This window comes from Vitis vinifera, chromosome 5 (genome assembly GCF_030704535.1).
Source record: "Vitis vinifera cultivar Pinot Noir 40024 chromosome 5, ASM3070453v1".
Classification (NCBI taxonomy): Eukaryota; Viridiplantae; Streptophyta; class Magnoliopsida; order Vitales; family Vitaceae; genus Vitis; species Vitis vinifera.
In genome coordinates this window covers 19,392,312-19,416,955 of record NC_081809.1, presented here as the reverse complement: position 1 = coordinate 19,416,955, position 24,644 = coordinate 19,392,312, and the positions used below count along the sequence as shown (strand labels likewise).

Here is a 24,644-nt window from a genome sequence, read left to right as displayed (position 1 = left end):
CAGAGTGCATGGAATTGCCAATATTTTCGGCATTAGCACAGATTTCTTGATTTTCCCAAAGTTGGGGGTTGAAAAATCCTAACATTGTGAACCCTTGTTTTATAGGTAGAGCATAAGGTGTGTCCATTGTGACACTGTAAAGAAGTCAACTTGGTAAAAACCACGACACAATTTTTATGCCTTAAAAGCAAATATAAACAATTAAAAAGAGAGTCGAAAACTCATTTTTGATCTATTTCTGAACCATACCAGGCAGTAGATACCAGACTTTGCAATCAAACATCTTATTTGATGCGAAGGGACAAGCCAATGACCAAACAAATAGAGGAGAAAACAAAGTGTCGAGGAAAAGATGCCACAGAAATCAAAAGAAAGTGAAAAAGTGTGAGTCACTTGAATTTCTTAAATAGCTAAAAACAGGTGGCTTACCTATTATGGCTCTTCATGATGATTTATTCTTTTGGTGAGATTCTAGGTTGTGATAAGCATACATGGCAAAAGAAAAAAAAATGTTTTAAGAACACATGGAACAATGATTAATCATCTTTCCGTGGAAGAAAAAACATCTAGCTGGAATACGTTGACAATGGAAAGGAAGCAATCAAAAGGAAGAACAACCATTCAACAGTTCCACCCGAAAAATCCAATGCAAGGTATAGCAAAATATAACAATCACAAAGGAAACAAATTATTATGTGATCTACCAGTAAGTAACAGAGACCAGAGAACATGGGAGTACACTATTGAAGAGCCGCTTGGAACACTAGTCTACTCATAATAAGTAGAAATAGTGAAATAGTTCCAATTAAGTTATAAGATGGTTCAAAACCTCATAAAACTAGATAAGAACTTCCAGTTATCTTCTAATTTTAGCAGAAACTAGAGAAATTAGTCTTCCAACTATAAATAACTGTGAAAACCCTTAAGATTTCAGATAATCAATAGAAGGAATCCCAGATAGAGATGGTGTTAAAATATGTCAACAAGTCTAATTATAAGAATATTCACATACTCCAACATAACTTGTCAAGCATATGATACTCATAAACTGTTTTAATTTCATACTATAAATGATAATAAAAAAAAATGCACTAGCATCTCTCTCTTAACTTCATAAAGCTGCAGATAACAATAGGAAAATTAAAGATGTTTGAATTAAATTTATAGGAGCAACAGCCTAACAGGAGAACGTATAATTCTTAAAGAATGGATTAAAGATCAGTCTTGTGTGTAACAATATCCTTTGTTTCTGAAGCTCTGGATGGATGGGGCAAAGTGCTTTCAAGATTATCCACTGTGATGTTATTTGATACAATCAAGGCAGGAAGACCAGCAGAATTGTTTATAATAAGTTTTGGTATCATACTATCATGGAGTTTCTTCTAGAAACAATTCAACATAATTCTTCTTAACACATTACAATATAGGAGTTTAAAAGGTTCTCCCCATCATGAAACTAATCACTTCAAATTGACAACCAATTCGAATCAGCTCCAATATCAAAATAAGCAATCCACAAAAAACCCAAGTGCCATTCCATCCATATACCAAAATAAACCTTCAAATCCATTTGAAGAAATCATTTCATCCAAAACCCACTTGTAAAAACACATTAAACTCAACAAAAAAAACATACCAAAAAATAATCCATCAACCCCAAAAACCCCAAATCAATTTCCCTTGTTGATTGATTGATTGCAATAGTATTACACAGGCTTATCATTTTGTCGCCCTAGAAAATGAAATGCCCAAGTTCTCAATTGAGTGGAGATTTCAAAACATTGAAAAACCTAATACCCCAAATTCTAATATTTTTTGTTCCTTCTCCCACAATTCTCATCAACCAAACGGAGAATGACGAACGTATCAAATTCTCTATTGATGGGAGATTTCAATTTTCTTGCTTCCCAAACAATGCCCAAAACTCCAAAATTTCCCTTTTTCCCATACTTTCCTACCAATCAAACAGACAATAACCAATCCAAGAAACCACCTAAAGAGGAGAAGAAATGCACACATATACACACTCACTTGGTGGATTGGTGGGTACATGTAATTGGTGCACACGGGGCACTCAAGCAATTCATGAACGCTAGTCGCCGGAGCAGTCGCCGAAGGAACGACGCCTTTTTGAAGAGGCTTCGACGAGAACTGATGAACCACATGATTGTGATTGAGATTGTGATGATGGTAATGAAGGTGGTAGATCTCCTCTTCTTCCATGTCATCCGATGATGATACACACTCGATATTATCCAAGTCCATTAACACACGACCAGAACCAAACAGCTCCTAAAAAGGAGGTTCTTTTCTTCCTTCTTCTCTCTATCTGTTTTTGTATCGAGTTTCCCCAAATTTGAAAGCTTATCGGGTCGGTTTTACAAATTTGATAACTTTGAAGAACCCGGGCGGGGGGGGGGGGGGGGGGGGTCTATTGACAAGGATGCATTATAAACAGTATATAGTGCGTAAAAAGGAAATAATTTTTTGAAATAGTGGACATATCTTGGGTTATACAAACTTGGGGTTTGAAAATAATATTATTGGGAAATGGGCCTCCCAAAACACAACTTTCCCTTTTAAGAATCCAAATTTTTAGTTCAAATTCCACTACAAATTCGATGTAAAAATAAAAGACTGTAGAGTATGGTTTTAACTTTCCTTGCTTGCGACTCTTCTTTTTCAATATGGATAAGCCCAGAGCGGGTTCTCTCCCCTCTTAGAAAAGAGTTCATCCAAAGATCCGAGAGCCCTCATCTACACGTGTGCATTATCTTCTCTTTTAGACCCCTTCCTCGGATTGCCAAAGGGAACAAGACCTTGAAGAAACACAGAATAAACGAAATGACTATTTTTTTTGTGAGCCATGAGGTTATTCTTCTAACCATGCCCGAAATCGTACCTCTCCAATTTTGAAAATATTCCAATATAAAGGAGAGGAAAAAGCAAGAGCAGAGGATGCAAGTGAGGAATGAAAGGGCAGAGGAATGTGGTAAAACAGCGTACAAGCCGGTTGTGAAAGCGATGGCCATTGCTCCCATGCCAATCATGGTCAAAATAAAGGCCGAAACCAAGTGCTTTGCAAGGAACTCCTCCCCATTACGCATGGTCATAAAAAAGTGAAGAAATACAGCGCATAGTGAGGAGACCATGGCTATGGTATCCGTCACAACAAATGCTCTGAAAGCTGCTTTCTTTGATAAAATTGCCTTGCCATCATCACCATTGTAACCACCGGGCAAAGTGAAACCCGCAGCATAAGTTACTGTTGTTATAAGCGCGGAAACTATCAAATGGGTAGACCTTGTTTTTGTAATTCAGAGGTACGTTTCTCCTTGTCCTCTTTGCTTTCTTTCTCTTTCTTCAATTTCTTAATTATTTCCTGAAATTGATGAATCAATTTTTGTCACATTCAGTCACTCATTGCTGGGTAAACAAGAAGTCATTGAAAATCTGATACAAATGATAAATGCGTCTAACTTAAATACAGTAGCAAATCAAGCTTCTTTATTCCAAAAGATTGAGGTTAATGGAGTTATTTGTTTGCTCTAAACCTTCTTAATAAAAATAGTATGATGAATACCAATTTGCTTAAATTTCAACACCAATATAAATTATTAAATAAATCCAATGAATTTATCTTATTTCCAAACATATTTAAGAGTAACAAAACATAGCATATTTCAAAGAAAATATATCTTTTCGTTCAAATGAACTCAAACATATAACTGAAGTGATGTGGAAGCCTTACATTTTTCCCAAAAATGTTCTCCTCGATCCCGTCGTTAACTGTCAAGTATTTCACTAATTTCTTAGTTTCCCTCTCCCAAAACCAAGATCTAGTTTCAGGCATAACCATCTCGAAGGCACCTTGGATCACATCCTGAAATTGAATAAAAGGAACATTTCAATTTAATTCAATTGATGAATCCATTTTTTTCACATTCAGTCACTCATTGCTGGGTAAACAAGCCATTGAAAATCTGATACGTACAAGTGAGAAATGCATCCGACTTAACCAACCTTTAATTAAATACATCCAATCAAGCTTATTTATTCCAAGAGATCTGGGGTTAATCGACTTACTTGTTTGTTCTAAAACTTCTTAATAAAAGCATGATGAGTGCCAATTTATTTAAATTTGAACATCAGCATATTCAATAAATCCAATAAATTTAGAGACAATGGGGGTTAAAAAAAATTGAAGGAAGACAAAATAAAATTTTATCAACTCTTTATCCTATTCATCTTCTACTACTTTAAAATGTGATAAAAAATAATTAAAATGTGGAAAAGAAAAAATAATAATTCTTGATGTTATGTTTGGTTCTTGAGAAATCTTAAGACTTTTTTGCTCATAGAAAATGATAAAAGAAAAGAACAAAAAAGTGAAAACAAATAATAAGGCTATGCTTATTTCCAAAAAATATAAGGGAAAATTTAAAGAGAAGAAAAATATAAATAGATAAGCATAGCCTTAATGTTTTTCATGAGCCAAATGTAGTCCGAGAAGAATCCATGAAAATTTAAAAAATAAAACTGGAAAAAATAAAATATTTTCCCTAGAAAAAAGTGGAAAAAGTTTGGAAAACGTGCATTTCGCAACGGTTTAATCTTTTGTTTTCTAAACATTTTTATGAACGATAAAATAAGAGAAAATCTTATAAATTGTTCTTATCTTTTTATTTTTGTATCTTTCTATTTTTCCTTTCCTCAAATTAATCTTAAACTACATTTGATTTTAGAAAGTACAGGAAAAAAATATTAAGAGAAGTTGTTATTTTTTTTTTTTTTCACATTTGGATACAAGTGAAAAAATGATAAGAAAATATATAAAAATAAAAATTATACTATAAAAAGGACTAGCTATTCACCAGTTCTAGGTAGTTTCATAACAAAATATCAAACATTCACGTATAATTGAAGTGATGTGAGACTTCACCTTTTTCTTGGAACTGTCCTTCTTGGCCCTCGAAATTATGTCGTAAGCTGTCAAGTTTTTGCTATTATACGCCTTCTTATCCACATTCCAATCGAATAAGAACCGAAAATCTGAAATTTGATAAGAAGAGAGCAAGTGGATGGGTGTGTTTCCTTGACCATCTTTCTCATTTACAAGTCCTCTGGCTCTTAACCATTCATTTTGAAAGTAATCACTAGGCTTATAATCATGGTCTCCCTTTTTCATCAGGGAAAAGTGAAAAACATTATGGCCGTCGTTATCGACTTGCTCGCAACAATCTGGATAGTGAGATAGGAGCTCCTCTATTATGTTTTTATGATGGTGGAAAGATGCAATATGAAGGGCAGTCTTGTTACCATCATTGATCCCAAGATATGCTACACTCTTATCTGAATTCTCTAGCAGTTGCCTCACAATTGTTGGATGACAATTTCTCTCTGCAGCACAGTGAAGTGGAGACCACCCTTTCTCATCCACTTCCTTAGTTAGAGCTGGATTCCATTTCAATATCGCGTCGGTCATTTCTGACAAATGGATAAATGAAAAAAGAGAGTAAAAAAGAAAGTTCAGAAAAATGAAAGAAAATAAATAAAGTCAAATCAACCATGGCAGTTTCCCTTTTAGTCTAAATATGTGAAAATAACATAATCATTGTATTAAACCCTCCGTATTATGAGCATACTACCTTGGTCATTGCAGAGTACAGCAGCATGCAAGGCCGTTCTACCCATGAAGCCACTGTAGGCTGGTGAAGTGCGAGTTTTGTGACTTTTGTCTAGGATAATTTGCACTATTCTGGTAAATCCTCTCTCAGCAGCCATGTAAAGAGGAGTCCCACCAGAAACATTAGCACCATAAGTATACTCAGGGTCTTTCTCAATCAATAACTTCACCAAAGAATATTGGCCATATCGCACTGCCTCATGCAAGGCTGTGTCTTTCTCCTTATTTGTCATCCTCAACATCAACTTATCTGCTTCAAGCCCAGTTTCAATATCTGTGGCAGCGTCTAAAAGAGCTTTCACAACATCCAAATGCCCTTCCCTTGCTGCAAGGTGAAGCGGAATGTCCCCTTTCAGATTAGGGTGTAGCAGTAGAGATGAAGATGAAGGCAACCTAAGGATCAAATTCACAGACTCCAGTTGACCGAACTGGGCAGCGATGTGGAGTATTGTGTTATGCTTTGGGGTTAAATGGACTAGTAAGTCATGATCTGAAATTTTTTCGAGGACTTCAATGTTCCCCTTTGCTGCCGCCTTGTACACGTCCGCATCCATGCCCGTGATGACAGTGTGGCTGCCATCTCCATTTGCAGCTTGGTTGGAGGTCTGGGCTGGGCTAGGATCTTGAGCTACAACCTGATTGGAATTAGAATCCATGTCAAGATTCTGAAATTCTTCACTGAGGTTCGAAGCACCCAGCTGATCCATTAAGTGTTTATGGGTTGGAAGTGAAGTGATCGACTCCACTCATCACGTTTATGGCTTGGAAGGTGGTCCCCCTTCGCTGCAAATGAAGTTGTGTGGTGGAGACGTCCTTGCTCTCAACCACAATATTGATTCCATAATGAGGCCAATGTTTGTGTTAATAGCAGCATAAACAAAATTTAATTTAATAAAGAATGTAAAAGCAAAAACTTCATCTCTTATATTTTTGTTTAATAAATTTATTGAACTCTTAATAAAACATATTAAACTTCAATGTCGAAATTTTTAAAAATAAAAAATACAATTGCATTCCAATGTTTGCTATTAAAAATCATATGAGATTTTTTTTCTCATGTTTAGTATTATTTACAAATTATTTGACAATTTATAATTTAGTATCCATTTGAATACATTTTCTTATTTTTTATTTTTAAAAATAAAAAATAATAATAAATTCTATATAAAAACTATAAGCTTGGTTAAAAATTAATAAATTATTTTTTTATATTATTTTAAACTTATTTTATTTATTTATTTTTATATATAAAAATCAAATAATTTAAAAATATATAAATTTCTGAATAATTTTAATTATATTTTCTATAATAAAATCACTTTCTTCCACATTATTTTTTCTTTATTTAACATTTTCAAACCACCAAATATAGGGCTTGTTTGGTTGCTGTTTTTGAAAACTGTTCTGGAAAACAGTTTTTGAGAACAATTTTTAAGAACAGTTTTTGGTGTTTTTTAAAAAAAAAATTATGTTTGGGAACTGAATTTTGAAAAACAGTTTTTGTTCTCAAAAACAAAAAAACATGTTTGGTTGAGTTAATAAAAAAAAAATTTAGAACAAATAAAATAAAAAACACGTTTGAAAGATTTTTTTTTTTCTAATTAATAAAATATTTTCTTCAAGTAATTTTATATTATAAATTTATAATAATTTTTAGATATATAATTCATTTAAATTAAAAAAATTATTTATTTTATTAATTTAAAAATAAAAATATTTTTTATATTTTTTTAAAATAAATCAAACATAATAAAATCATTTTTATTAATATTTTTTTATTTAATCTTTAACTTTATTAAAAATTATAGCATTTTCTATTAAATTGAGATAAAATTGTTCTCATGATTTGTTTTTTTTTTTTTATCTCTACTAAATATAAAATTCAAAATGCCACCCTTCTCTGATCGGGCATCAAAAAGCCCTTTTCTGAAGTTGCCCTCCAGCCGAGAGAATCCCTAAAAGGCCCTATTTTCCTCTGCCACTCTCAATCCTCGCAGGTACTAATCTAATCATGTTATTATTATTTTTTTTTTTTTTGCAACCCCCGTTTGATTCCCAAGAAAATCCATCCCCCATTCGATTTCCAAGAAAATTCATCCTCGTTTGATTTCCGAGAAAATCCAAGCAAAAACCCTGCAACCCCCGTTTGATTCCCAAGAAAATCCATCCCTCATTCGATTTCCGGGAAAATTCATCCTCGTTTGATTTCCGAGAAAATCCAAGCAAAAACCCCAAGGAAAACCAAAAAAATGGATTTTCTGGATCCGTTTTAGGGTCTCTTTGCTATTGTGCCATTGGATTTAAATTTCACGAACCTTGAATCAAAACTGAGAAACGGGAAAAATCAAGAAGAGGTGACGCGACTGTGCTGGAGAAGAGATGAAAACGGGAAGAAAAAAAAAACACGGAGAACAGATGATTTTTTTTTTGTTTAATTTTGTTCTGTAAACAGTAAAAAAACGGGGAAAACAACGTTTTATTGTTCTCTAAACAGTGTCATTTTGAGAACACGGGGAACAACAAAAACAAAAACAACTCTCTCAACCAAACGAGTTTTTGGTGTTTTTTGTTTTCAAGAACAGAAAACAGTTCTTGAAAACACTAAACAAACAGGCCCATAGACTTTAATTTCTATGTTTTTCTTTTATATTAATAGAATGTCATTGAAAAGTCCTTGATATATTTTGCCAGCTCATGTACGACAACTGTGGAAAGGACGGACTGTAAAGAAAGAATACGTTGATTACTTGTGTGTTGGAGAGGAGGCGCTCAATTTTTATTTTTTTTATTTTTTCCTTGAGTTGGTGAGTGATAACTGGTGTAAAGAAAGAGAACGAAGAGGCAGGGGAATATTTCCAGAAAAGCTTCATATCATTGTAGTATGGTTTAGTACTCTGATTTGTCCATGTATATATATATATATAGTTTTGATGGCGGTAAAATATTATGTTTCAAACATACATACAACACACTGTTTCCTACTTATCCTACGCACACAGCAGCTTCTTTGAACTTTCTTGAAGTGTTATTCACGTGATTATCCTCTATAATGTTCTCTATTGTATAGTGGAATGATTCTCTTATCCATAGATGTGAGATTGGTTGGCCGAATCACATTAAAACCTCATGCACATTTGTATTGATTATTTTATCTTTATATTCTTGAATGAATTTTGTTTGCATGAAAGTTTCACTAGCACAACAAATTGGTATTAGAGATCCAAGTTGAAGACTTTTAGAAGAGCAAAATATTACAGAGCACATAAGACGAAGACAAAAGAAATTTCAGATAATGGTTGACAATTTTTAACTATAGTGACTGACTCATTGTTTCATCATTTAGTGATGAATGATAGTTGTTGTTATCCCTTCTTCTTTAATAATTGATGATGTTATCTCCACTCCTTCAATAATTGATGATGTTATCTCTACTTCTTGCTCTCGTTCAATAATTGATGATGTTATCTCCACTCCAATAATTAGTGATGCTATTTTCACTCCTTTCAATATATTATAACTAACTAATAACATCAATACCTGTGGACCCGCATTTTTCACGTGCGTCCCCACTCGATCGGCGAGACTCGCTTTTTAGTTGTAAAAAATTATTTAGTTTTGGAAAAGTTGGAGTCGCCACTTATTTTATTTTTATTTTAAAGGGAAAATAAAATGAGAAAGAAAAACCTTAAAATGTGACTCCATAATTTTTGGAAAAAAACATGTCTTTGAAAAAACCCGAGTCTAGGTCCGGGGATCAGGTTACTTATTGGGAAGGTACCTCTAGGAGGTAGCACCCCTCTAAGCCCTTTTAAGGTCTCTACTGACTAAGTTGAGGGAAACGTGACAATTAAATGGTTGATCATGGATACCTAAGTAAGCAAGGTGATTTCAAAAATAGCATGCCAAACAAGATCAAATCACAATAAAGGAGAGTTAAGATGCGTACCTGAACCACTTCTTAAGCGCTATCAAAAGGACATAGAAGATTAGTTTGAAAATGTGATACAACATTTGTTTTATCTAAGCAAATCAAGCATCTATCTGAACACCTAAGAATCACATCATGTATGGATCTAATCACCAATAGCATACGTGCCCACATAATTCTCGAAAATAAGTGAGGAAGAGCATACCTGGGTAGCAAGCTAGTACTCCTTTATGGGAAACAAAATTAGCCAAATAACATATCCAAAATAATCTCATATATACCACAAAATGAAGCACCATCAATCGAATGTCAAACAAAAAATATTTGAGGAAATATCATGAATGTCGGGCCCCCCTCCAAAGCCCTAATTAATTTTGTATGAGTTGATTCTATAAATTCCATTATTTGGAATCATGAATTTTGCTCATGCTTGTTGAAAAATCGAGAAAAACCATGAAAATTAGTTGAAAATGATGAAAACGCATGCCGGAAGGGAAAATGGCAGCAAATAGTATGTTAAAATATGGGTTTTAGTGACTAGAAGGACTCTAAAGATGGATTTTTCAAAGCTGGAAATGCTTGGTCGTAAAAGAATTCAAAAATTCAATTTAAAATAATAAATTTTCAATCAAAGAAGCAAGGAGAGGAGGAGGTGTGTGTAGCAAGATAGCCATGCTGGAAGTAGAGTCCGGGAGTATGAAGGTGCTAGTGATTGAGCTGTTGATACTTGAATGAAAAGACCTTTATAGATTGCTGATATGACTGGAGGAGAACTAACAGTATTCATTTTAGTGTCCATGCTCACTGGGTTTGGGGTGTATAATTTCATCAGCAAAGACATTCCAACCCGACTCTGGCTTTTCAAGATCACAATTTGCATTGCTAGCAGGAAATTGTAGTGAAGCAATTAAGGCTTGATTCTAGATCTGATTCCCTTACTGCCACTCATTCTTCTCTTCTCTAAGTTCAGTTAGAGGGAATTTGCATTCAATAGTCTTTAAAACTGGAACTAGAAATCCCTGACTTCCAACTATCTCCTCAGAAGGTTTGAAATTGACATGTCCATCAACTGTTGGATTCCCGTCATCCGAGTACATCAACTCACATCTAACAGCCACTAGAAACTACAGAAGTATCAGTGTTTCCAGACGGGTCTTCCCTGAAGATACCATGCAAAACATATATCCTTTCAACTTCGGTTTCTATGCCTTTGCCATAACGCAAACTGAACTGTCACTTAGCTTTAGCCGGAAGAACTGGAATTCTGGACCTTCGCGATTTGGATGGCAAATCAGCTATTGCAGAATGATTGGCGAGTAGCAAATGTAAACAATTTCGGGTACTTTGATAGCAACCCTCATTGATAACCGAGAGAAGTATGCTAAATGCTGAATTTAGTGGATGAGTTGATGATGATTTTAGTAAAGGGTGCGTTCAAAATGAGGATGTGAAGAGTGGTTGGGCGAGTATGCTGATGTGGGACAAACTGGAATGCAAAAATGGGACACGCTGTGTGCGAGCACATACAAAGTCCACTACCTTCTGAATAATGCCAACTTGTCATCTTTATAGAATGCATTGTTCAGCATCTTAACTCTCTCTCCATATCAAATATGTTGGCCAAATTTTTATAAAGTTCTCTCCATAGTCCACGCATTGGCAAATCAAGAGTCTGACCTACATCCTCTGACTTCAAGAGCGCTTCGCTGTGACCAATCTTCAGACCAAGATCAGCTTCTTTGGTGATCTTTGTACCAAGTGAGGAACTTCTAGGATATACCGGATTATAGTAGCAGCGACATCGTCAAACCCAGAAAAGGGACTACTTGTTGGCAAAGGTGGAAGCATGGGCAGTCCTCCTTCATCAAGAAAATTAAAAAGGATGGAATGAGTTCTGGTAAGAATAGAATGCAACTGCAGGATAGCATGCATTGTTCCGGATGTGAGTCGGTTCTTGATACCAAAACAAGCAATCTCAATAGGTCACTTCTGCTCATGCATATCTATATTTTCATCATCTGCTGAATCTTCATTCCCGCTATTTTCAATCCATGAATCTGTTGAAATAAAGTATCTGTGTAGATTGTCATCATCAAGAATGTTCTCATTCTCTTCCAAAAGAGCCATAATGATGGCTTCAGCATTATTAACAGCATGTGCAGCAACAAGAAACTGGACAAAGCTATCACCATTTATGTCGAAGTCGTTTTCCATCAGTGGCCTAATCTGCACCCTGTTTTCTATTACTGCTTTCTCCATTGAATTTATGGGCTTGCATCTTTAAGTTGTGAACTGATGTATTTGGTACAGTTTAGGCATGCTCATTCTCCAAGCATAACAGACGATAATCTGATAGTTATGTATCTATAAATAGCTTGATAAATGGTTTGCCTCTATTGGGAAAGGAATCAATAAAGCTATCTTTGAGAAGTAATGAAACCCTGTCATTGTTTGATTGTACTGATTGTATGAGATCTCAATCTTGAGCAGAATGACTTCAGGTAGCACTTCATCACACGCAAAAATTAGGCAGCAGCTTCAACACCAAACAAGATGCAGTTCTCTTAGCTTGTGATAATATGTAAACACCTGCACTTCATTCAACTTATATACAGGATGCCTTTTAGCAATTGAATTATGACATGCCAATTTAACATGTAGTGGACCTAGTTCAAAAAAACAAGCTCTTTATGTCGAGGAAGGAATTCTTGAGAATCTGGAACATAACTGTGAGTAATCTTGGAAACAATTGGACAATCTGTAGGTTCTTCACTTGCTCTCATCGCTAAGTTACCCCATTCATTCTGATACCTGGACTTGCTACCTCTGATTTACTTGGAGATCATCAACAAGAGGACAATCAAGGTAAAGTGAGCCCACTGATTCTTATTCATGTTGGTTAGATGCTAACTTGCTGATGTGTTCTGTCAAACTAAGCGAGCCAACTGGTGTGTTCTGTTGAATTGAGAAACACTATATTTACCCCCAAATTTAAATCTTTTAACCTGAATTCAGAATCAGCAGCGTCATTAGAGTCACTGGCAGTGGCAAGCCTCTATTCTTGCCCAATTCTATCAACAATTTCTCATTTCTTGAAACTTGCATTTCCGAGAAGAGGATTGTCTTTTGCATTCTGAACATTCCATTAACTGCTTGAAGCTGGTAAAGGATTAGGAGGAGTGGACATTTGAACTTTTATTACAGCTTTGCTATTTAAATTTGAAGAACTAATTGGTTTGCACTGTGTCTCAACAGCACTGCTGTTGGATTTGACTTGCTTCGATTTACTATAAGTAGTAAAATCGTTCTCAAAATCCACCAACCCAATGGACTCTGGGGAGAAAGGTTCAGCCTGATGCATGCTATTAGCATTGGAAGTTGTCCCGATCATAGCAAGATCAATCAAACTTTTACCTAGCTGACTTATCTTCATTTCAATCATAGTATCTTCGAGGAGCAAACTGTTATTGAACTACATGTCGCACACGTCCAATAGTAGGAATAATCGGCGCTTGTCTGAGAGCTTCACAAAAGCAATGTGTGTTTCATCAACGTTCGGATCAGATATTGGAGTTTCCTGTAAACTGGCGGAACTGTTGGAGACTTTGGCATCATAAATTGCAGCAAGACTGAAATCCTGAATTGCACCTCTAGGTGTTCTAGAAAACTTAGTCATGTCTGCCTCCTATGTTCTCTTCTGATAAATCTGTTCTTTCCAAATGCTTTAAGAGGTTGAAATCAATACAAACTGCAGAAGCATCATGGTCGTCGATGTATTCAAATTCTATATTCTTCAAGGAATCACAAGTGGGCACAGTTTCGTCTAAAGGAGCCAAACCATCTGATCAACTTGGGGAAATATCCATGGTTCTAAGGATGGAAAGGATGCTAACTATGCTATTTGAAGCAGAAGACTGGTAATGTAACTAGGAATGCAACCTCAGGTGCCCTCAACTTTCTTCTTATAATCAAGGATGATGAGTTTATTGCATATGAACCCACAAGGCGAGCTTTGCCACTTGGAAATTTCTGTTATATGCTTCACTCACTGATGTCTTTTGGACTAGAGGTCTATTGGCCACATGGATGCTTTTGCTCAATGCCTCATTCGCAGATGGTTTTAGAGCCTAAGGTCTATTTGCTGCCTGAGCACTACTTCTATCCATTGAGACACTTGATGCCGCTCCCAAAAGGTCTCGCAGAGAATATTCATTCAAATCAATATCACCATTGTGCATGGCCTAACTATACACGGCAGCATCTCCATTGCAAATGACCAGGTTGTCGGAGTCAGCATCCCCATTTCTGATGAGCCGACTATAGGTTCCGGGGTTGCCATTATTTTTTTCAAATATATTAAGCTCAATGGAATTGAAATGCCTCTCTGGTTCAGTCAGCTGATTTGTCAGATCCTGGTTTATTTTTAATACATTTCGTCGCTTCAGTTCTAGTTCAGAAGTCAACTTCTACCGACTCTAGAGGTACGAATATTCTGCTGTCAGTGGCTTGCCTATCAATTCCTTGCATGTATGCTTTCCTTGCCAAAAACTTGCACTGTCTCATCAAGCAGATGATGAATCTCCCCATGCTATTGATCAATTATGGTCCACCACGTTCAGCAGTTTTTCAGAAAGGGTGCCTGTGTCTATGCCTTGCTCTAATTCTATAACTGAACTTCTTTGGAATATGGTGCAGGCATCCCTGAAACCACTTGCCCTTTTTATACATTGCAAAAGTGTATCCAGTTCTTTAGCCATCTCTTTACCGTTGTCGAATTGTCTTGATAAATGCGATTCAGAGTTCAGTTGTCCTTGTAAGGGGAGAGTTCTGTAATTCTCCTTGAGAGGATAAGACTTATAATTAGGAGACTTGGCTGGAAACTGCATTGACAATTGTGTACCTAGAGTCGAAGATATTGGTTCGACATTCTCTACCACCATTGAACCTCTCTGTCATCTGCTCTGACTGACGGAACTTCTCTTGGACATGCTAATTCATGCGACAAGTTGCCTGATACGCAGGCTTGCCTTGCAATTGAGAATGTCATTGACCATGCTGCATTAGTTCTGGTTGTTCTCCAATAGATAGGCCACCATTGAACCTCTCTGTCCCCTGCTCTGACTGACGGAACTTCTCTTGGACATGCTGATTCATGCGACAAGTTGCCTGATATGCAGGCTTGCCTTGTGATTGAGAATGTCATTGACCATGCTGCATTGGTTCTCCTTCGTAATCCTTTGGAACTAAGTTCAGGATTCTGCATGTTGTACTTCTTAATGGAACTTGAAGATACCTCATCTTCATCTTGAAATACAGCATCAGGTAAAATATTTATTTATTAATATAGGCCAAACACTGTGGAGTCAGGTCTATGTCCACTTTGACCATCTCCGGAAACAATTCGATTGCAATCTCTGGACGTCCTATATGCAAATAACCAGATATTAATAAATTCCGAGTGACCACGTCCGATGGGGCATTTCATCGAATAGCCGTTGAGCACTTGAAGCGACACCATATTTACCATACATATCCATAGGAACACAACAAATAGACATCTGAATCAAAACCCGCCTTGATTATGGTGGAATGAAGCTAAACTTGCACAAAGATAGATCCAGATTTTACATTCAAGGAGATCATTTTGTTGAGAATGTGAGCGGTAGGCGCAGACCCATGTTGCTGCAAATGACCCTTATCCAGAGCACAACTCAACAGTGTCGTCTTGTCTATGTGCAATCAAATTAGTGAGTCTTATTGTGGCTGAGATGTCAGCACTCAAATATGCGAAACCTGTGGCAACATGGCCTGAGAACTGCTTGAAGTATTTCAACGGAACAGGATTGATTAAATTCCCATTCAATTTGCCCTTTGTTCATGAAATTGGTTAACACCTTCAGCCTTGGATTACTCTCTTTTATAGCATAGACAGATGACATGGCTACAGAAGCATCATGTGTGTGTTCATTGTAGGGACCCCTCCCCCTGATAACATGTGGCGCGCTTCGCTATTCGGAGCAACTCCATCCGGATTCCCCAAAGAGGGACACGTGGCACGCTCCCCTATCCGGACTCCCTCAGGGAGAAGCACACGTCACTCGCGAATGTCACGCTCGAACGATAACATATCATATCCGGATCACTGACTGAAGTGAGCAAGTCTTGCTACATCATTCCGACAGCCTGCCACAGCCCACGTTCTGCCGCCTGCAGAGCGAAAAGACAGGAATGATGGCAAGTCGCCCCTCACGATCTCTGACAGCCGTCTATAGGGTGATGATGACTCTGCCACCACCTAGAGGCATCATGACGAGCCAAAAAGTCTTCCTATCATTAAAGAGGGAGGTAGAGCTTCTGACACTATATATAAGGACCTTCACACAAGGAGGAAGGTAAGCTTGCTATACCTAGAAAAAGGCTAACTGCTTAATCTCTCTAGACATGGTTGACAAAACCATCGGAGGGTGTGTCTGGACACCTTGTCCGGACATCTTTTGCAGGGACAACTGAACTAGAAATCTATCTTGGTTGAAAGCGTGCGTCCACTTGGAAGCTACGTGGATCATCGGGACGCAAGGCCTCAACATTGGCACCGCCTGTGTGAAAATCGCTGATTCAGTCGCTGGCAAAGATGTCCACACCTTCCAGAAGCCGCTCGTCTGCTAGGGGAGAAGAAGATAATACCGAATGGCGCCAAGCCATCGAGAGAAGACAGTTGGCAAGCGAGCGACAAATGCAGGCTCTCCTCCAGGAGACAGCGAGATTGAGAGAAGAAAACGTTGTGTTGCGCATCCAGGCTTCATCGATGGAGCCTCCTCGTGGTTAGCGCTCAAGAGGCCAGGTAGCAAACTCAAGGCCTGACCTAGAGTCAATATACCCTGGGACAACAGGAGCCATCCCTGAAACATGCAACGTTAGGCCACAAGAGCGACACACGCCCATGCACCAAACTCCCCAGGAGGAAAGCTCGAACTCTACTCGTCTCTCGTCAAAGAGACAACGCGAAAAAAGACCCCAGTTTTCGGGCGCAATGCGCGCGAGACTAGGCCCACAGGAGCCTGGGAGGCCAAGGCCGCCAGTAGCCACAACCTGGGGAGCGCACCCTGACCCTATGGTCACCTCTTTGGTGCAGAACGTTCCCCCGCACCAAGCGATACGACAAGCTGGGAGAAACCTCCCAAACGAGCCACCCAGTGGCTCCATCAGCAAAAGGCTGGACGACATACTCTCCACGCCTTTTTGCTCTCATATTATTCATTACGACCCCCTAAGGGGATTTCTCGTGCCTAAATTCTCCACGTACGATGGGTCCAGCGACCCCTTCGACCATATCATGCATTATCGACAACTCATGACTCTCGATATAGGAAACGACGCGCTGCTATGCAAAGTATTCCCCGCCAACCTACAAGGGCAGACCCTCTCATGGTTTCACCGCCTACCTCCCAACTCTGTTGATAATTTCAGGGACCTGTCGGAAGCTTTTGTGGGACAATACTTATGCTCCGCTCGGCAAAAACAGAACATCAGCACTCTGCAAAACATAAAAATGCAGGAGAACGAGTCGTTGAGGGAATTCGTGAAGCGGTTTGGTCAGGCCGTGTTACAAGTAGAAGCTTACAGCATAGATGATGTCCTACATATCTTCAAGCGAAGCATCTGTCCAGGCACCCCATTCTTTGAATCGCTGGCTAAGAAGCCTCCTACGACGATGGACGACTTGTTCCGGCGCGCGAGCAAATACTCAATGCTCGAAGATGACGTGCGAGCAGCCACTCAGCAAATCTTGGTTGCTGGACAGGCATCCAGAAGTGGTGCGGAAAGAAGTGCCAAAATTCCAGACCGGCCAAGGCCGTCAAGTCAAAGGCAGGAAGAACAAAGCCGTCCGAAACAGCCGCCCCTTACACCCTTTTCCATATCCTATGAGAAGCTTCTCCCTATGATCCAAGACATGTCCGACTTCAGGTGGCCCGAACCCCTCAGAACGGACCCATCCAAAAGGGATCATAGTAAAAAATGCGCCTACCATAAGGAGCATGGTCACACAACGGAGATGTGCAGGAGCCTCCATTATTTGGTCGAGAAACTCATAAAAGCGGGACATTTGAAGCAATACCTCCGCTCGGATGCCAGAGGTAGGGACGCTTCCCAAGATCACAACTCTGGAACCCCCAGGGTTCCAGCCGCCCCCAAAGCCATTATAAACTATATCAACGGAGGCCCATTGGACGAGGAATACGACTCCAAACGAAAGAAACAAAGGTTGTTGCGGGCAGCATCGGTGCGTGAGCGAGTCAACTCCATACGGCCTGGGATAACTGGGGGGGGGGGGGGGGGGGGGGCCTCGCCCCATAGATGGGACAATCATTTTCCCACCAGTAGACCCCACACGGATATTGCAGTCGCACCGCGACGCCCTCATCCTGTCCCTAGAGATAGGAGACTTCGACGTGAGATGCATCCTAGATGACCCGGGCAGCTCGACCGATCTTGTACAAGCATCGGTCATTAGCCACATGGGGCGCAATCTAACAGGCCTCGAAAACCCTGGGCGAATTTTGTCCGGATTCAACGGAGTGTCAACTACCTCATTGGGAGATATTGTACTGCCGGTCCAAGCTGGCCTAGTCACTCTCAACGTACAATTTTCGATGGTACAAGATTTATCACCCTTCAATGTCATCTTGGGGCTCACATGGCTGCACTACATGAAAGTCATCCCCTCTACGTATCATCAAATGGTAAGCTTTCTTACCAAGGATGGACAAATTGACCTATACGGCAGCCAGTTAGCCGCTCGCCAGTGCTACCAGATAGCACGAGAGGTAGGAACCAGTCAGGAGGATAAACCCCTCCCTAAGTCCACCCACGCGCTGGACCAATAACAATTACTGAGTCCGGCGGACAAAGATCCCCCGGCAGCGGATCCCCTGCGGACAATCCAAATTTCGGAGGAAGATACTCACTTTACATATATCAGTTCCCTTTTGACGCTTGAAGAGACCCGGAACATCCAAGACGCCCTCCGACAAAGCCATGACGTTTTCGCCTGGGCGTATTCTGATATGAAGGGAATTCACCCCTCCATCGTCTCTCATAAGCTTAACGTTTTGCCAACAACAAGGCTCGTCAAACAGAGGGTTAGACGTTTTCACCCGGACAGGCAAAAGATTATCAGGGAAGAGATTGAAAAGTTGCTAGAAGCCGGATTCATTAGAGAAGTGGAGTATTCGGACTGGTTGGCAAATATAGTGGTGGTACCCAAAAAGGAAGGCAAATGGCGGGTGTGCGTCAATTACACCAACCTCAATAATGCATGCCCAAAAGACAGTTTCCCTCTGCCACGGATAGACCAAATTGTGGACTCCACTGCTGGGCAAAGGATGCTCTCCTTCTTGGACGCCTTCTCCGGATACCACCAAATCCTCATGTCCCCGGCTGATGAAGAGAAGACAACCTTCATAACGCCACACGGTCTTTATTGCTACAAAGTCATGCCGTTCGGACTCAAAAACGCTGGCGCCACTTATCAGAGACTGATGACGAAGATCTTCAAGCCTCTGGTCAGCCGCACAGTGGAGGTATACATTGACGATATCGTGGTTAAAAGCAAAACCCGAGAGGAACATGTCCTCCACTTGCAAGAGGTCTTCCACCTCTTAAAGAAGTATGACATGAAGTTGAATCCTTCTAAATGCGCCTTTGGCGTAAGTGTTGGCAAATTCCTGGGATTTATGGTCAACCAAAGGGGGATAGAGGTTAGCCCGGATCAAGTTAAGGTAGTCATGGAAACGCCACCCCCCAAGAGCAAAAAGGAATTACAGCACCTCACAGGCAAGCTCGTCGCGCTAGGACGCTTATAACCCGCTTCACTGATGAGTTGCGACACTTCTTCTTGGCAATACGAAAAGTTGGAGCGAGCGGATGGACGGACAGCTGTCAGAGCGCTTTCGAAAAAATTAAACATTGCCTCATGCAACCACCCATTCTAAGCAGTCCCCTCTCTAGAGAAAAATTGTATATGTACCTGGCTATATCGGAGTGGGCAATCAGTGCTGTTCTGTTTCGCTGCCCCTCGCCCAAGGAACAAAAACCTATTTACTACGTCAGTAGAGCGTTGGCGGACGTAGAAACAAGGTATTCAAAGATGGAGCTAACGGCCTTGGCTCTTCGAAGTGCCGCTCAGAAGCTCCGCCCTTACTTCCAAGCCCACCCGGTGGTCGTGCTAACTGACCAGCCCCTTCGCAACATCCTGCACAAGCCGGACTTAACCAGACGAATGCTTCAATGGGCCATAGAGTTGAGCGAATATGGAATCGAGTTCCAACCCAGGTTGTCCATGAAAGGCCAAGTGATGACTGACTTTGTGCTGGAATACTTCCGAAGGCCTATCCAGCGTAAGGAACCAAGTGAAAAAGAGTGGTGGACTTTGCGCGTTGATGGAGCCTCCCGGTCATCAGGATCCAAAGTAGGGCTCCTGCTGCAATCCCCAATAGGAGAACATCTGGAGCAAGCCATCCGACTGGGGTTCCCCACCTCTAACAATGAAGCGGAGTATGAGGCCATCCTATCCGGATTGGACCTCGCCCTAGCTCTATCCGTCTCCAGGCTCCGGGTCTATAGTGATTCTCAACTCGTGGTAAGGCACGTCCAGAAAGAATACTAAGCTAAGGATGCGCGCATGGCGCGATACCTGACTAAAGTAAGGGACACCTTACAACAGTTCACCGAATGGACGATCGAAAAAAGAAAACGAACTGAAAATGGACGTGCCGACGCCCTAGCAGGCATAGTTGCTTCACTCCCTATCAAAGAAGCCATATTATTGCCTATACATGTGCAAGTCAACCCTTCCGTCGCGGAAACCTCCACTTGCAATACCATTGAGGCAAACCAAGCAGACGACCAAGAGTGGACGGAAGACATTATAAGGTACCTCCAAACAAGCACTCTGCCCGAAGAGCCCAAGCAAGACACAAGATCCGGGTCCAAGCCGCCCGTTTCACCTTGATCAGGGGGCACTTGTACAAGCGGTCCTTTACAGGCCCCTATCTCAAGTGCTTAAACCACTCAGAGGCCCTGTATGTATTAGCTGAGTTGCATGAGGGGGTATGTGGGAACCATTCCGGAGGTCGATCTCTGGCGCACAAGGCCCATTCGCAAGGGTATTACTGGCCCACGATGAAAAAGGATGCGGCAGCCTATGTCAAAAAATGTGACAAGTGTCAAAGGCATGCCCCCATACCACATATGCCGTCAGAGACGTTGAAACCAATTTCAGGCCCCTGACCCTTCGCACAGTGGGGCATGGACATAGTAGGACCCCTACCAGCCGCAGCTGCCCAGAAAAAATTCCTGCTCGTCGCCATAGATTACTTTAGTAAATGGGTGGAAGCTGAAACATACGCTAGCATCAAAGACAAAGATGTCACCAAGTTCGTATGGAAAAACATCATCTACCGCTTTGGAATCCCCCAAACCATTATAGCCAACAACGGTCTACAGTTTGATAGCATCGCTTTCCGGAATTTCTGTTCGGAACTAAACATCCGGAATTCATACTCCACACCGCATTATCCTCAAAGCAATGGACAAGCAGAGACCACAAACAAGACCCTAATAACTGCCTTAAAAAAAAGGCTTGAGCAAGCCAAAGGGAAGTGGGTAGAGGAGCTACCCGGCGTCCTGTGGGCTTATCGAACCACACCCGGACGGCCGATAGGAAACACTCCTTTTGCCCTCGCATATGGTATGGACGCAATCATTCCTACAGAAATAGGGCTACCCACTATCCGGACCGAGGCAGGATGGCAGGATGATGCAAATGCGGAATTGGGAAGAAATTTGGACTGGGCAGACGAAGTAAGAGAGACCGCATCCATCCGGATGGCCGACTATCAACAAAGGGCAGCCGCTCACTACAATCGCAAGGCAAGGCCCAGGAGTTTCAAAAGTGGAACGCTAGTTCTTAGAAAGGTTTTCGAAAACACTGCTGAGACAGGAGCAGGAAAGTTTCAAGCCAATTGGGAAGGCCCCTATATAGTGTCCAAGACAAGTGAAAGTGGAGCCTATCATCTACAGAAGCTAGACGGAACCCCATTGCTCCGACCATGGAATGTATCCAATCTAAAGTAGTATTACCAATGAAAGAAAGATAGAAGTACAATGTGAATGAGTATGTTTTATTAATACTTGTGAAATTGTATACAAGAAGGTTCTCCGGACTACTAATACAGAGAGAAATGGCAGTAAAAGTTACAAAAAGAAAAGCTCTCATTGAGAGGGCTTGCGGCGCAACTTTTCTTCCTCGCCCGGGGGAATCGAAGGGACGTCCCGTTTGATACCATGCTTCTTCATGCAGCAACGGTAGCCAAAGAGATACATCTGTCTACCTGCTTCTGGTATTCCGTCTTGAGTTCCTCCTTTTGCGCAGCAAACTCAGCTTCCAACTCTTCTTTTTGTGCTGATAAATGCAACTGCAAGTCCTCTTTCTATTTTTTCTCAATTGACACCTTTATCCGGAGTTGTCTCACCTCCCCCCTCAGCTGGGTCGTCTCGTTCTCCGCCTCGTGCAGGCGAGCTTCTGTAGCTTCCTCCCATCTCTTTGCCTCTGCTAGCACTATCCGGAAAGCCTCGTTGTCGTCCTGAGACCTCTTCAAAGCTTCGGCACTCTCTTCAGAGGCTCTCTGGGCAGCGGATAAGCTGGCTTCGGCCTGCTCCAATCTCGAGGGCAATTCTTCTTCACCACTCATGCGCTGGGAGACAAAAGCCTTCATGTGGTCGGAAATCCACAGCAGGTCTAAAAAAAGATCGCGTTGTTGAACCATGCCGCGAATACAGCTCACCAGCTGCAGAAAAACCCACAATAAGAAGTTCAATTACAAGCCATGTGACAAACACACCAGTATGGCAAGAAAAATCAAGAGGAGTAGCTATACCATTTCTGCCGCCTCAAACATTTTCACTGAAGGCAGAGCAACATCTGAGCCAGGTGGAATCCGTTTCAACAACTCTTCCAACTCCACATAGCTGAAAGGGCTAGCGAAGGTGCAAGCCGCATCATCAACTGAACTCCCTCCTGACAAGGCGTTATGGTGTGGTTCCTCCCCTGGATTCGGGTCCCCATCATTCACGGCCGACTGGATCTCTTCGGGCGAACCCTCATCCGGGACTAGCACCAGGTCGGTTGGGTTCTCTTTCGCCATCTCCGTCTCACTCTCCTCCGGATGATCCTCCTGGGTGGATGAGCAGCTGACTTCGATGGTTTTCAGAAGACGATCCTGAAGCCGCCCGCTGATGCCGAACTTTAAATCAATGGCCGGACGAGACCTCCCCGCAGCTAGCCCCTTCACCGATACAAGTGCAAGGGAACTCGACTCACAAGGGGGCAAACCCTGCCTTTCAGCCCCCATTTCTTCCATTGGAGGCACCGTAGGAGGCAACATTTCAGCGCAAAAGGGCCCGACTACATCCGCGTCCGGATGGGGAGAGCTGGGCTGATACACTGAGGTTGCTTCCTCACCTAGAAGAGCCAGTCGTTCAGCCGCTGGCATTGAAGGCCCCGATCCATTTTGACCAGGGACACGTACAGAATCGCTTGAAGCAGAGGGCAAGTCGGAGGGAGCTGGAGATCTTATTACTATTCCCTTTATGGGAGCTGGAGATTTTATTACTACTCCCTTTGTGGGAGCTGGAGATTTTTTACTATTCCCTTTGTGGGAACCTTCTTCTTCTTTCCTACTAGGGCGTTAGCGGGAGGTAAGGCACGGAGCGTTTATCACCAGGGGCCCTCCGCAAAGTTCCCTCTTGTCTTCTTTCCTCCCGTTCGCTGAGAAGAGCTTTGCATGCCTGGGCGTCTGCCTTTCGCACCTCCGTGTAGAACGGGATATCTTTGAGAACGAAATGCTCCCTAGGCACTACCTTTTTTGGCAACTTCCTAGGGAGAATATTGGTGACGTACGCCTAGGGCTCCCGGACAACGGCCAATAAGTTTCGCGCAGTAAGCAGCATCTGATGATGTCTCTCAGCTGCAGTAATCTCAAACAGCTTGTTCAATCGGTCGAAGGACGATTTTTCCACCAACTCGACCACGCGACCCCTCTTGTCCGTATCTGCATTATCAGCAACCAAAGATGTTAGTCATCTGATAACCCCAAAATAAGAAGAGCAACAGACGAACGCCGAACAAACCCCACAAACTACCTTACCCGGAAGCACCAGCGAACGGTTTGGGGAAAACGGTCTCCGGATGCTCTAGTAGACCAACCCAGACACCCTAGACTAATACATGCCCCTTGGCTCCTCCCTTCGTCGAATCCGGAAGATCAGTCACCAATTGGAGAGAAGGTAGGCGGGCAGCCAGACTGAAGACGTCATTTTCCCCTTCTTGATGGAGTAGATGAAAAGAACCTCCAGCAGTGAAAGGTCCAAGTTGAACAGCATGCTCAAAATGCTGCACCCCATGCCATCAGTACCCGGACCATGTTGGGATGGATGTAGGCCGGGGGGATCTGGGTGAAGTGGAGAAATTCTTTGAACAACGATGGGAGGGGGAACCAGAGCCCAGCATTGAATTGCTCCTTGGTGAAGAAGATAGCGTTGTCCGCAGATTTCTCAATTGACATGACCTCTCCGTCCATAAGTTGAACGGACACGCCATTCGGGATGCAGAAGCGTTCGCAGAACTTCCTCACGTTCAGCTTGTCCACGGATTTTTCCGCATGGACCTTTCTGGATGCATCTTTGCCGCTCTGCCCTGCCGCGCTAGACGAAGCAGCGTCCTTGTTCGTAGACATTTTTTAGAGTGGGGCTGAAGCGGAACCTGCATGGTAGGATGCCAACAGTAAAAAAATAAGGACCCGACCCCACAACCCTAACGGCAAAAATGCCCAGAAAACCTAACATAACCAGCATCTCCATCCTAACCCTTGACTCTACCCCAAAGAAAGATCGGCAACCCACAAAAGGTGCAGGGGGGCAACAGAAACCCTAACGCACCCAAAACACAACAGAATCCCTCGAAAAAGCCCT

At 41.4% G+C, this 24,644-nt stretch overlaps 2 protein-coding genes across 2 annotated transcripts; one reads left to right on the top strand and one right to left on the bottom strand.

The window, feature by feature from the left end:
- Window positions 1–3,634: 3,634 nt before the first annotated feature.
- On the bottom strand, window positions 3,635–6,592 carry LOC109122695 (uncharacterized). The gene is made up of 3 exons (XM_019220280.2): window positions 5,649–6,592; window positions 4,943–5,487; window positions 3,635–3,883 (listed from the first exon to the last, which is right to left on the bottom strand). The coding sequence occupies exons 1-3, from the start codon at window positions 6,391–6,393 to the stop codon at window positions 3,707–3,709; spliced, it is 1,467 nt and encodes a 488-aa protein (XP_019075825.2). The 5' UTR covers window positions 6,394–6,592; the 3' UTR covers window positions 3,635–3,706.
- A 13,703-nt stretch (window positions 6,593–20,295) lies between these two features.
- On the top strand, window positions 20,296–20,625 carry LOC104879380 (uncharacterized). The gene has a single exon (XM_010652061.1). The coding sequence runs from the start codon at window positions 20,296–20,298 to the stop codon at window positions 20,623–20,625; it is 330 nt and encodes a 109-aa protein (XP_010650363.1).
- Window positions 20,626–24,644: the final 4,019 nt, after the last annotated feature.

Coding starts and splice junctions, on each gene's coding strand:
- LOC109122695 (XM_019220280.2), bottom strand. CDS start 6,393: ATGGATCAGCTGGGTGCTTCGAACCTCAGTGAAGAATTTCAGAATCTT. Junction 5,488..5,648: donor TGTACTCTGCAATGACCAAG/GTAGTATGCTCA, acceptor TCCATTTGTCAG/AAATGACCGACGCGATATTG. Junction 3,884..4,942: donor AGGACAGTTCCAAGAAAAAG/GTGAAGTCTCAC, acceptor ATTCAATTTCAG/GATGTGATCCAAGGTGCCTT.
- LOC104879380 (XM_010652061.1), top strand. CDS start 20,296: ATGGCGCGATACCTGACTAAAGTAAGGGACACCTTACAACAGTTCACC.